The sequence below is a fragment of the Lontra canadensis genome, unplaced genomic scaffold (genome assembly GCF_010015895.1).
Source record: "Lontra canadensis isolate GAN:19392208 unplaced genomic scaffold, GSC_riverotter_1.0 scaffold35, whole genome shotgun sequence".
Classification (NCBI taxonomy): Eukaryota; Metazoa; Chordata; class Mammalia; order Carnivora; family Mustelidae; genus Lontra; species Lontra canadensis.
Genome location: NW_022631029.1, coordinates 8756509 through 8769086, shown reverse-complemented (window position 1 = coordinate 8769086; position 12578 = coordinate 8756509). Strand labels below are relative to the sequence as shown.

General features: G+C 59.3%; 1 protein-coding gene across 8 annotated transcripts in view; it reads left to right on the top strand.

Moving 5' to 3' along the window:
• CACNA2D2 (calcium voltage-gated channel auxiliary subunit alpha2delta 2) overlaps positions 1-12578 on the top strand; it is a 138915-nt gene that overhangs the window by 101893 nt on the left and 24444 nt on the right. For all 8 annotated transcript variants that reach the window (XM_032868143.1, XM_032868142.1, XM_032868147.1 and 5 more), the window contains exons 4-5: positions 4644-4703; positions 12225-12269. In XM_032868143.1, coding sequence (XP_032724034.1) covers positions 4644-4703; positions 12225-12269 — 105 coding nt within the window. The remainder of the gene's footprint in view (positions 1-4643; positions 4704-12224; positions 12270-12578) is intronic.

The following is a 12578-nucleotide window of genomic DNA, read 5'->3' as shown; positions in this document are numbered from 1 at the left end:
CTAACCCCCAAGCTCCACCCCTCCCAGCAAGCAGCGGGGGATGGACCCTCCAGCTGTTGGCCTCTGAGGGACAGCCACCATGTCTCCAGGCCCCTCATCTGAGGTCACCGCCTCTATAGCAATGGAAAGATGTTTCCCTTAGTGAAATGTGAAGGTGTCTGCCAAGGAGCTACTCGGCAGGGGAGCTTCGTCCCCAGCCCAGCACACCCCGAGTCCTCTTTCTTGCCTTTTCCTGTAAGAATGGTTTCCGGAGCTGAGGGAAATTGATTGTTAAGTGAAACTCTCTGATAATTGCCTCTGAAATGCCTGCTGTTATTGTGATGGACTTGGCCGTGAGCAGCCCCGCTCAGCAGTCTCACCGTGGTTCCCTCCAATGGCTTGGCCGCGATGGGGACATCTCGGGCCAGGCCAGCTACCATCAGCAGCTCTGCGGCAGTGTCTCCCTCCCAGCCGGCCCTAACCCTCCACGATGTGATGAGAAGTGGCTGAGAGAGGGGAAGCCACCCACCCAGGGTCCCGCAGCTGGCTGGCAGAGCCAGACTCCTGCCAGGTCTCCACCCAGGTTCAGAGATATTCTGACCTTAAATTAGTGGATGTTCCTTGTGCACCTACTGTGTGCAAGGGGCCAGCTTATTGGAAAGAGCCCTCACCAAGCTCAGAGCTCAAGGAAGAAAGCAGTGAGGTGTGACGGGGACAGATGCGGGCTTGGCAGGGGTCAGGGAGTGGTTCAGAAGAGGATGAGGCCTCCGCTAATACCTCAAGGGTGAGGGAGCAAACCCGCTGAGGAGTCTGGGTGAGGGGACACAGGGCAAAAGCAGAATGTGCTAGGGCCTGGTAGCAGGAGAGCCAGAGGCTGCTGGTGGCTGAGGGGTGAGAATGGACCACATCTCCCCCACCACCCCAGAAAGGCAATATCCTGGACATGGGACCAAGCTGTGCACCCACCCCTGCCCCTGACCGGCTGGGAGTCTTGTAGGCTCTGTCTTCCCCTCTGGGCCTCAGTTTCCTTCCCCATCCTGCCTGCCTGGAGGCCATCATAAGGACCCAGGAGAAGCAGGAGGTTCATGCTCTAGGAGGATGAACCTTAGGGCAGGGTGGGGCTGGGCCACAAGCACATCTCTCATACAGACTTGAGCCGGGCTGTGGGCTCTGTGGAGATGGGAGCCCGAGGCTCTGAGTGCCTGACAGGGGCGGGGGGGGGGGGTGGGCAGGACCAGGCAAGGGCAATAGGAGGAGTCCAGGGGAGGTGAGAGTCTGATAAGGCTGACTGGGGGTCTAGGGAGCACATCCCAGGCAGAGACGTGGAGCAAGAGCCTTGCATGCTTGGAGCCAGCAAGAGACACCCCCAGGAGACTGGCCCCTCTGGGCAATTTCTGGGGGTTGGAGCAAGGGAGCTGCCAAGAACCTGCCCACCATCTGAATGGGTACAGTTCCTATCTCCAATTTACAGACAAGACACTGAGGACCAGCAGGGGAAGCCACGTACTCAAGAAAGCCAGCTTTGGAACCCAGGCGGCTGCCGCTTGGGGCCCCTCAGGCATGCCCGTGGGTCGGCACAGTCCTCTCCCCTCAGCCCTTCAGACCCGAAGGGCCCTCCCGCAGCCGCCGCTTGCCCGCTGCAGCCCTGTTCCACTGCCTCCACCCTTCCTCCTGAACCCCCGGGCCTGTGTGTTTAGCAGTTTCCACACGTCCAGCGCCCGGGGATGGGCTGATTGATCTGTAACACCGAACAAATAATAATGGCTTGATCGTTACTGAGGATTAAACGTAATCCTTTCGCTGTGGCTATTGCCGCTCCGTTATTCACGAGTCAGCGGGCTGACCCAGGCCTTCGAGCCCGGGGGACTTTGAGGAGGCTAAGGGCTAGCCCCCTCCCCCAACCCGCTCCCCGTGTCTCCCTCACTGTGGCTGCTCAGCTAGGGAGCCCCGGTCCTGGGCCCACGCATCCCTCAGATGGAGTGGAGCCCTGAGTGGTGGAAGGAGCTGGTGGCACCCTGGGCCCACAGGGAGGTGGGTACAGGAGAGGACAGCTCCCCGAGGCTGCAGCCCAGTTGGACACTTCAGCGGACATCCGTTTGGTATTTGCAGCCCCCTCAGCCCTGGCACTTTCCTGACCCAAGAGGGGTCATACCCAGCCCTCACCTCATCCCCCATGAGGGGCAGTGGCCTCAGTGGAGCTTGAGGCCCACTCCAAGAAAGGTCTAGGGTCCCCGGGAAAGGAGGCCACTGAGGAGGAAATTGCCCAAGGCTGAGCTCTTGAGGTGCGGCCCTGAGGGCTGTTTCTCGGCTTCACACGCTCACATCCAGCCCAGGTGCAGAGTGGGCGCAGCAGATGCTCGGTTAGCTCGTGTCATGTGTGCGTGTCCCACAGCAACGCCCTCTGCGAAAGAACTCTGCAGCCTTGTGAAGCAGGGGCCTCATCCATCCACGGGGGGTGTTTATAGTTTAGGCTGAGAAGAGGCCCCAGGACGGCAGTGCAAGCGAACCCCTTGGGACTTCAAGAAAGCTTTGCCTTCTATATGCAGAGCCATAGAGAGCTGCTGAAGGGCTTAGGGGCAGGGGCTGGCCACAAGATCAGATCCACATTTGGAGAAGAGATGACAAAGGGCAAGAGAGGACACAGGAGCCTGAGGGACGAACAGTAGGTGATTTGAGTGACAGCACGGGTAAGATGTAGGTGACAGCGGTTCCAGTGTGGATGGGCTCATTCCAGGAGGGGATGGGATGTACTCCATTGGGCCTGAGGGTCAACCCCAGAAGGTGTCCAGGACCCCTAAGATATGAGAGGTGTCTGGGAGTAGAGGTGCCTGGTCCCCGAAGCTGGGTAAGTGGGGTGGGGTAAGCCACCCCACGCAGGCACTGCATAACAGGTGGGCAGGGGCTAGAACCTACGGAGAAGACAGGTGGAGTAGCAGGAAAGGGAACTGGAGGCCAGGAGGGACCCAGCATCGTGAAGTGAGGGGGTTTGACAAGATAAAATTTCCTACCCTGTCCCCAAGATCCCCAGCCTCATAGCTTTCCCAGCATTCATTGTTCTTGGCCTGAGGAAGAGGGGGAGCTAGGCCCAGCGGGAGTGAGGTTGGCCCTGCTAACTGCCAGAGGTGACATCCCACCCCGGAGAACGTAGGCCATACCCCACCACGACCCTGTTCCATGCTGGGAGGGGGGAAAACCAGTCTCCCGCGTCCCAGCCCCCATCTCCCCCTCATGGGCAGCTGCCAGGCTTTGTTAGAACCTCTCTTCTGGGGTCCACATGCCACACCATGCCTGGACTAATGAATGGGAGCGTGTGTCCTAAATACCAAGAGGCCAGGGCTTTCTGAGTGAGAGAGGGAGGCTGACAGGCAGGACCCCACTGCTCCACCATGGGATGGAGGGGGGCAGGGGTGGAAGGCCAGAGCCCCTCCCCCACAAGTGTTCCCTGTCCCTCACCAGGTATGGCGGGCCCATGGAATGCACCTTCAGACCTTGGTAATGGACTGGGCAAGACAAATGTGATTGTGAAGGCTGGACTCAGGGCCCCAGCCTGACCCATGCTATGACCTTGGCAAGGCTACTCACTGCCTCCATGCCTGGGTCTCCTCATCTGAGGAAGACATGTTGGGCCTAAACGGAGACAGCTACACATGACATGTCACCCGGCTGGTGGTGGGCTGGCATGCAAGTGACCGGTTCGTGGTGACAGTTGTCAATATGATTAACAAGACTTAATTGCGCTTCACTCTGTGGGAGGCCCCAGAGGTCCATCTTCAGGAGTCTCAAGAGTTCCTGGAGGGACAGGATGCACGGAGGCGCAAAATAAGAATCTCTGGGCAGCCGGGGTTCAGGCCCTGAGGGTGGCAGAGTACCAACGCCTCCTCCAGGAAGCCTTCCCTGACACCCCAAGTTCCCATAGCACTAAGCTTCCTTGAAGCACTTCAGCTCCTCCTGATCTGGTGGTTCTACCTAGTGTTGTATCTGTGTCTGTCTCCTCGTCTAGACTGTGAGAGGGCGGGGGGGGAACAGGATGTGGGATAGAAGGAATGCTCACATGCAGACGGGCCGTGATGGAGGAGAGTGCAGGAACCAGCCCCAAGGGATGGCCAGGCTTGTGTGGACAGAGGCTTGGAGAGCCATGCTGGGAAGGGGCTCAGGAAGCTGGGGCAGGGACGGTGGTAGCAGGTCTGGGTGTGTGAGACGTGCTCAGGGCCTGAGCAGTTGGGCAAAGATGCATCAGCAAGGCACGGCTGTCCCTGGTGGCAGTTCACCCTTGATGAGGGAGTTCACCCTTGACCTTGGCACTGGCGTGACAGAGGGGCAACGGGGCTTGACTCCAGGGCCTAGGTCCTACTGCATCTTGGGCGTCCCCCTGCGATCCTGTGGGAAGGAGATATGGCTGGCCTGAAGTACAGGGAGTCCCGTGGAGATGGCACTCAGGTCACTTCATGCAGGCTTCACCTGTCCTATGTGAACCCAGCTGCCGGGGGAGGGCCCACACAGCAAGCTAAGAAAGGTCTGGGGCCAAGGAATCTCTGAGGGTCTGGCAGCCTACGGCAAGAGAGTCCTTGAGCCAGCCTGGCCCCAGGGAGTACTAGGGATAGAGAAGGCTGGGGCTGGGCGTGGGCCTTCCTCAGCCTCTGACCCCTCTGTGCTCTATTCCTCAGAGACTGGCCGACGCTGCTGAGAACTTCCAGAAAGCCCATCGCTGGCAGGACAACATCAAGGTAAGAACTGCCGTGCCTTCCCCAGCCCCTGTGACCTGCCCACAGCCAGCAAGGGTAGATGTGGATTCGGGGGAGGGGGCGCTGCCCAGACTCACCAGAGGAGCACTGAGGGCTCTGTGGAGGGGAGCCTGGAACCGCAGTCCAGCCTCCAGCAAACATTTGAGGCTCCCCTTGGTGCTGGGACACTGGGTGCAGAGAGGAATCTCTCACTCCACCCTAGAGGAGCTGTGGGGGCCCCCAGGGGGCAGACAGGCTGCTCTAAAGTGATGCTCCCCAAAGTTGTTTTCACCTGGGAGGTTAAGGATGGGCACAGACTCTGGAGAAACCCTGGGGCAAAGAAGTCCCTTGACTCTAGGACGTTCCAGATGTAATACATCGGCCCAGAAGCATCACTGCCAGAAGGGGACTCTTCCCCCTTCCTGGGATTTTCTTTTCTTTTTTTTTTAAAGATTTTATTTATTTATTTGACAGAGAGATCACAAGCAGGCAGAGAGGCCACAAGCAGGCAGAGAGGCAGGCAGAGAGAGAGGAAGAAGCAGGCTCCCCGCCGAGCAGAGAGCCCGATGCGGGGCTCGATCCCAGGACTCTGGGACCATGACCCGAGCCGAAAGCAGAGGCTTTAACCCACTGAGCCACCCAGGCGCCCCTTCCTGGGATTTTCTGAGCAGCAATCTGTATTCCAGGAGGCCACCTGACTACAATCAGGGACCGGGCTTGTCACAGTCGCAGGAGCCTCTCCTTCCACCAGGAGAGCTCAGAGGAGCCCAGGTGCCAAAGGAGTGAGGGGTGAGAAGCTGGTAGTAGGTCTCTTCTTGAGGGTGGAAGGACCCAGAATGTGCGGGAAGTCGGGGAAGCCTCACTGACTGCCGGTCTCAAACCCAGCTCGCCCTCACAAATGCAGGCAAATGTGCTTGATTTGGGCTGGGGCTGGTCACACCTGTACCCTTTCCGTCAGGCCAGCATCTCAGTGGGTCCCCAGGAAGCCAGAAGGTAGACTGAGGCAGGCTTCCTCCCAGACTTGGGGAACCCCCAATGCCAGGGAGGGTGGAACCCTCAGGGACCAGGCCGGTTAGCCAGGCTCGTGTGTCCTGCACAGCTGCTCCGGCCTCCGAGCCACGCCTCTTGGGGGTCTCTGTGCGAACCACAGGGAGAGGCACCAAGGGGGCTGCCTGTGGGGACCCAGGGCCTAATAAGGTGGGCTCGGCCCTTGCCATTCCTGCTCTGGGACTTGCACGTCTGGTGCGTGAGTGGGTAATTACCCCCCCCCTTCAACTGATGAGAACACTGAGGCACAGGGTGGTGAGACTTACCTACGGTACCTGTTGGTGGCTGAGATTCACAGCCAGGTTGTCAGGTCCCAGAAAACTCATGCCCATGATCCAGGCGCCCTGAACCTGTCTGTTCCTCCTTCCTGGCCTCCATCCCTCCAGGCCACCCCGAGTCCTGCTTTGCCTTGCCTTGCCCACACCATGGCATCCTTCCTATGCTGCCTGGTGGGTGCTGGGTGCTACCCTTCGGGAGCTCAGGTGGGGTTGGAGGTAACAGATAGTTGGTTACAGTGAGCACATGAATGAGTGGACGACTCCTTGGACAGACCCTGCCTCCCAGGAGCTCAGGACTGGCCCTGCTTTCTCCCTCCCTTTCCACCACCACCACCCATCGCTGGGTCCCCATGCCCCTGGATCAGAAATAGCATGGTGGCGGCACCCACCACTCAGACCATGTTCCCACTGGTAAACAGCCCCTGCCCAGGCAAGTCCTTTTCAAGGCCCAGCCCTGATCTGGCTGTTCCGGCCCCCTTGGCAACCTCATTCCTCACCCGCTTCCCCCTGTGCCCTGGCCATGCTGAACACCTCACTCCAGCCCATTCCTGATCTCTGCCCGGTTGCCTTCTGTTCCTCCTTACCACCTGGCCTGTCTGTCCCTTCCCAGTGAGGCCACTCCCTTGTCCCAGTCCATCAGCCCCTCCACCTTCTGGCCATCCAGGACCCCACCCCCAACGCCGCTCCTGCTCCGGCCCTTCCTTTGTTCCTGACATATCTGCGTCCTCCCTCCCTACCCAGGACTGTGTGCAGAGCAGACACAGGGCAGTGAGAGAAGGAATAGGGAATAAGAGAATGAAAAGACCCGCCCTCGGCCTGGTTTTCTCTCCCTCCCAGTCCGGGCCCCAAACAAGACAAAGAGGCTGCCTCAGCCCCAAACCTATTTTCTTTTCCTGACTCTGCAGAAAACCCAAAATTTACAAGGATCATCCAGCTAGACTCCTGACCCTTGATTTTTAGCTACTCCCTGAGGCAGGAACTGCTTACCCCAGGCCAGAGTGGGCACCACAGGGCCTGCCAGGAGTGGGGGCCAAGGTCTCAGGGGCATCCAGGGGTGCCTAGACCGGTGCTGCTTGAGACAACGTGCTCCCTGCACACCCAGTCCTTGTGGGGCCCAGCAAGGGTTTGTCCTTCACTGGGCTCCAGTTTCCCCATCTGGCAAAGGACTCTGGTGTTTGATGCTGCTTGCTGGCCCAGCCTGGTGTGTGGAAAGGTCGCTCCACATGTCAGGCCACAGAGAGGACAAGTTGGCCACAGGGTAGGTACATGTCCAATCCTGGAGGAGGCAGGAGGGGGCTCTGGCTGTCCGCCTCCCCTCGGCTAAATCTGGGATGCCCCCGGCTGTGGAAGCGATCACCCAGCCAGCAGGTGCCGGCCACTGCCTCCCCCCTCAGTCCATCCAGCCGCATGTCTATCTGTATCTCGGGCAGGGTGGAGTGGGAATCACCCCCTCCTTCCCAGCTGCAGGGCCAGGGCCCTGCTCTTCACCAGAAACCCTGCAGTCACCCCAGCTGCCAGGCTGCAAGGCATTAACGCGAACGCATCCGCCATCACGCCAGCCAGCCCTGCCCGTGCTGCCTGGGATAGCTGGCGGCGGCCGCAGGTGGGGACTGTCCGTGCCAGGGGGATATGGGGACTCGAGACTGGGAAAGGAATGGTGTCTTTGTCCGTTGCAGGCACACCACCACCTTGAGACTGTGTCCTTCCCAATGACCTTAGGGAGGTACAGATAAGCAGCATGTTCCTTCGTGTGGCGCTCAGGAGAGCCTCAACGCCAGTTGTCAAATCGGGCCCTTTCCACAAGCCGGGCCTTCTCCCAGGAATGCCCTCCCCTCCTCCTTCAGAAAGGCAGTGCCTCTTCCTGCCCAGTTAACTACCTGGGAAGCCTGAGATTGGCTCCCACAGGCCCCAGGATCCATCTCTGGAGCCCCCCACCCTGACCATTCCCAGTGCAGGCTGTCCCAGGCCACTATCCCAGTGGACTCATCTGTCTGCCCCACTCAAGGCTCCTCTAGGCCAGAGGCAGTTGGACCTGATTCAGGGTTGCCCACCACCTGTCCATGTGCCCAGCCCAGTGCCCTGTGGACAGGTTGGCCCAAAGCACCTGGGCCTCAGTCTTCTTACATCCGAGATAGGGAGAATGGCAACCGGCAGTTCTGGGCACAGAGGAGATGCTTGGCACATGGAATCCACTCTGTGATCAGTAGGGTATGGCCCTCCTTGTGTCAACAGCACACACTGGTCTACATGCAGACCTCTGAGAAGTGGACATCAGCACACACACACACCCCATCGACACCAGCCCAGGGAATCAGGGGACCCTGAGGTCCACAGGGTCAGAGCCAGCACAAGAAAGAGAAAGAGAGGTCTGAACATGAGGGCCCCCTGTTCCCCTCTTAGTCTCAGGCCATGACCCCACATCCTGGCTGTGGCAGAGGCAGGGAACTACAGCCCTTGCACACCAGGGAGACCATGGCCCTTGCTAGAGGCAGCCCCTCCCATGACCCCGCAGGCAGACAAGCAGGAGCTCTGGCACCCATCACACTCAGGGTGGGTGAGGACCACCCGCCTGCTGGACCCTGGCCCTGGCCCCAGCACTGTGCTGTGCCGGGGTTATCTGCAGTCTACACCATCCCAGGGAGGAGCTGGGCCAGGGCATGGGTGGAGGAAGCACAAGAGGCCATTGGCCCCAGGGCCTCAGTGCCAACACCAGGGCCTGCAGGGGACAAAGTGCTCCCCTGAGAGTCTAATGGAGGAAACAGTCCTATCCTGGGGAGTCTGAAGGAGGAGACACAGCCCTACCTGGGGGCGGGGCGGTGTCTGATGAGAGAGGTAGCTCTGTCTGGAAACCTAAAAGGAAGGCTGTGAAGGCTGAACCGGGCCAGAGGAGCCGGCTGGACAGGACAGGTGGCCTCACCAGCCCGAGGTCTGCCCCAGCCATCAGGCCGGCTGCCTGTTCTCTGCCAAGCCGGCGACAGACGGCTCTCTCAGAAAACAGTCCTTTTGGCTGAGCTGAGCTGGCCATGAGCCAGGGCAGGAGGGCCAAGCATCCTCACCGTACACCCCAGTATCAGGCATAGACACCAACTGCTAATCCCCATGCTCACCTCCTCGCCCTGTTTCCCCCTGCCAGCACCTCCTGTGTTCTCTCCTGAGCTCCGCTCCCACTAAGGGATTGGATGTGTCGTCTATACAAAGGCCATGTGGGCCCCCTACCCCACCCTTCATGTGTCATCTGGGTACAGAAATCCGCAAGTGGGAGAAATCCAAGTTCAGAAGGGGTGATTCCCCCCACCCCTGCCAAGTTTAAGCAAAATGGCCCCTAAAACACCAGGTAGCAGAAGGGGGTGTTGGGTGTGGACCCTAGACAGTGACGATGCCCATTTCTCCCCAACCAGAGGGTTTCCTCCACCCTCAGGGCCTTCCCAGGGCTGTGGAGTTGCAAACATAAGGGCCCCCCACCATGGGTAAGGGTGGCCCTAACACCTGGACAGACCAGCTCCCTGCCTTCCTAGCACCCTCAGAGCACGCAGCATCATCCCACTCTTGTAAGTGGGAAATCCAGACCACGAAGCAAAGCCTCACTGAGGCGACAGGATTTAATAGGCACCCTTGCCTCCTTGATGAGACAGAGGTGACCCCCAGGAGTAGTCCCAGGGCCACTGAGAACTTTGGAGGCTCTAGGCTCAGTCTTCGCTCACCGTTTGGGATCCCAGAGCACACACATTCAGGTCAGGATTTGAGGCAGGGACCCTTTGCCAAGGCCCCTGCGTATAATCGCTAGGTACCACCTCCTTGTGGTCTTACCGAGGCAGGACAGTAATGGCAGACACAGGGCACTGCGCAGGCCAAAGCAGACACAGAGGCCTTTCCAGGGACCCTCCATCCCAACTCCGATGGCCCCATCCTGCCCCATCCCCAGCTCCACACTGCATCAAGCATAGAGACCACAGCTGTGTTTACAATGTACTTTCACACATGTGACCTTGCCCACCACCATCCCGTACTACTCCTCTCTGTACCAAGGAAGGGGCATGGCCAGGCCCTTTCAAGGTAGGAGAGGGAGGGAGGAGTCCTGCCTCCGGGGGGACAAGGACTGCACCCAGATTCCTAAGCCTCACCCATTGTCTGCAGGGGACTGGAATCCTCCTGTATGACACATTTCCCCTGTGTCACTGATGCCACCAGCATCTGATCCTTTGCTGACACCATGAAACAGCAGGACAAAATGACAGGGAGCCACTCAGGCAGCTGGAGGGGTGCTGCACAGGGGGCAGGCCCCAGCCTGGCCTGTGAGAGGAGCACGTGTCTCCTGGGGGCCCCGGAGTTACTGACCCCCCCACCCATGCCCTTTCCTGTCCTTGCGGGAGGTTTGCCTAAAAAGTTGGTGAGTGAAGCCCCATGTTCTAATCTGCAGTCCTCCTACCGCGCCCGCCTGTTTTCATTACGGAGGGAAAGAGCATCAGAGCCGTGTTTATAACCCCCTTTTAGATAACAAATCACATTTTCTTTTTGCTAGCGAGTGTGTTGAATTGATATTTTTTCCCCTCGGTTTAATGGGTTTGTGTGTTCAGGAATGATCTTCATCAACCGAAACTCCTTATTGTGTTTGATGTAATGTCAGCTTTCATTATGTGCTTCGGTCGGAGCCGGGCGCAAGGGAAGGCCGAGCACCCTGGAGCCTGGGCCCGGGGCCCCCAGCCCCCACACCAGGCCCACCTGGGTTCTGGTCCTCCTGCCGGGTGGGTGGTGTGGCAAAGGTCAGAGATGCAATGGGAAGGCGGGTTGGAGCCTGGGTGCGAAGCCTTTCTTACCCCTGCTGTGTCCTCCTCTGTCTGAGGCAGGTTACAGGGCTCCTGGGAGAGCCCTGAGCATGTGCGAAGCACTGGAGGCCAGCAGATGCCTCTGGTGACCAAAGCCATCAGGTAGCCTCCGGTCTTCCATCCACCCAGCTGCTGTAGTCTTCCCCACGCACAGTGGGCCAATGTTCCAGAATGCTTGGACTATGTTTACAGGTCCAGCCAGTGGCCTCTACCCACCCAGACCACTGGTGGGAGACAAGACACCCCTGTCCCCACAACAAGCCCCCATACTGAGCATCTCAAATAATGGCCTCAGGCCCAGCACCTGGGCAGTCCTCAAGGCCAAGCCCCTCCCTAAAGCCTGAGGAGCCAGAACTGAGGGGGAGCAGTGCGGCCCCAAGGTCATACAGCATGGGGTGGGGAGGGGGCTCTGTACTTGCTGTTTTATAGCCAGACCACTGGGCGCACACTTGGTTAACACCCCCATTTTTCAGACCACAAAGAAACAGGCTGCCAGGGCCACGCACCAGGTGTCTGCGGCACGAAACAGTGCAGGGAAGCACTGGAGGAGGGCGACGTGGACAGTGGCCTTCTCCTATGTCCTGAGCCCGGAACCCATAGGATCAGGAGTGGGGTGGCCCCTCTGGAACCAGTGGCACTTGAAGGCCCCAGATTCACCTTCTGGCCGCTGCTGTCAGCCATGCTCAGTTCTGATTAAAGATCATTAAACATGAAATTAGCCCGTTTGTGTTACGGGTCCCCGGGGTGACCGGTGATTACGGCACGCAGATGGCCAAGAACCCAGGCTGCGGACAGGCGGACGAGGCCGGGGCAGCCGGGTAGCCTGGCTCACACCGGCAGGCGCGCAGAGCCCGGGGAGGCAGGCGCGGGGGCCGGGCTTTGTTTTCTGCTGCTCCTGTTGTATAAACCCCCTTGCATTTCACAACAAATCACAGATAATTAATAAGTACATGCCCGTAATGAGCAGGCTTTTTAATAGAAGAAATTGGAAGATGTAGTGTCGAGTCATTATTTCACTCTGGCCCAGACTCGGCTCTATTTTCCCATCTTCCTCACTCCCCTGGGGCTGCCTCAACCAGAGTCTCTGCAGACAGGCTGCCTCTGAGCCCACCTCTCAGCGGGGTTGCAGAGAGGACACCTGGTCCTGGAGTCAGGGAGTCTTGGGTAGGCCCCGTGCAGTCGGGGGCTGCATATCTCCCCAGAGGCTATGAGGGCCCATGAGGAGGGGAGTGTCTGGGGCAGGGGTCAGCCTGCCCGGTCCTATTCAGCCAGCCGTCCAGGAGAGGACCAGTGCTGTCCTCGGGCCAGGGGCCCTGACTACCCCTCAGGTAGCCTTGTGAGGAGCTGTGAGGGTCAAGGCCTCTTTGTCCCCCCAGGAGGAAGATATCCTGTACTATGATGCCAAGGCCGACGCTGAGCTGGTAAGTCCCCTACCTCTGTTGGGCGGGGGGGGGAGCTGCCAGAGCCCCTCCCCCACCCCGGGCTAGTCGCCTCAGCTGTAAAATAAGTGTGAGGTCTCGGGGCTCTCCCAAGTTCTGAGGTCACCCTGCAAAGTAGCAGTGGCACAAGCCCCACCCCTGACCCCAGGCAGGTAGTGAGACCCTTGGATCTCCTCCCATGCGTTAGTCCAGGTGCCAGCATGGAGGAGGCTGAGCGCTGTGGGAGCCAGGAAGAGGAAGCAGTGGGGAGGGCTTCCTGGAGGTGGGCAGGCAGGGCCGGGATGCGGTTCA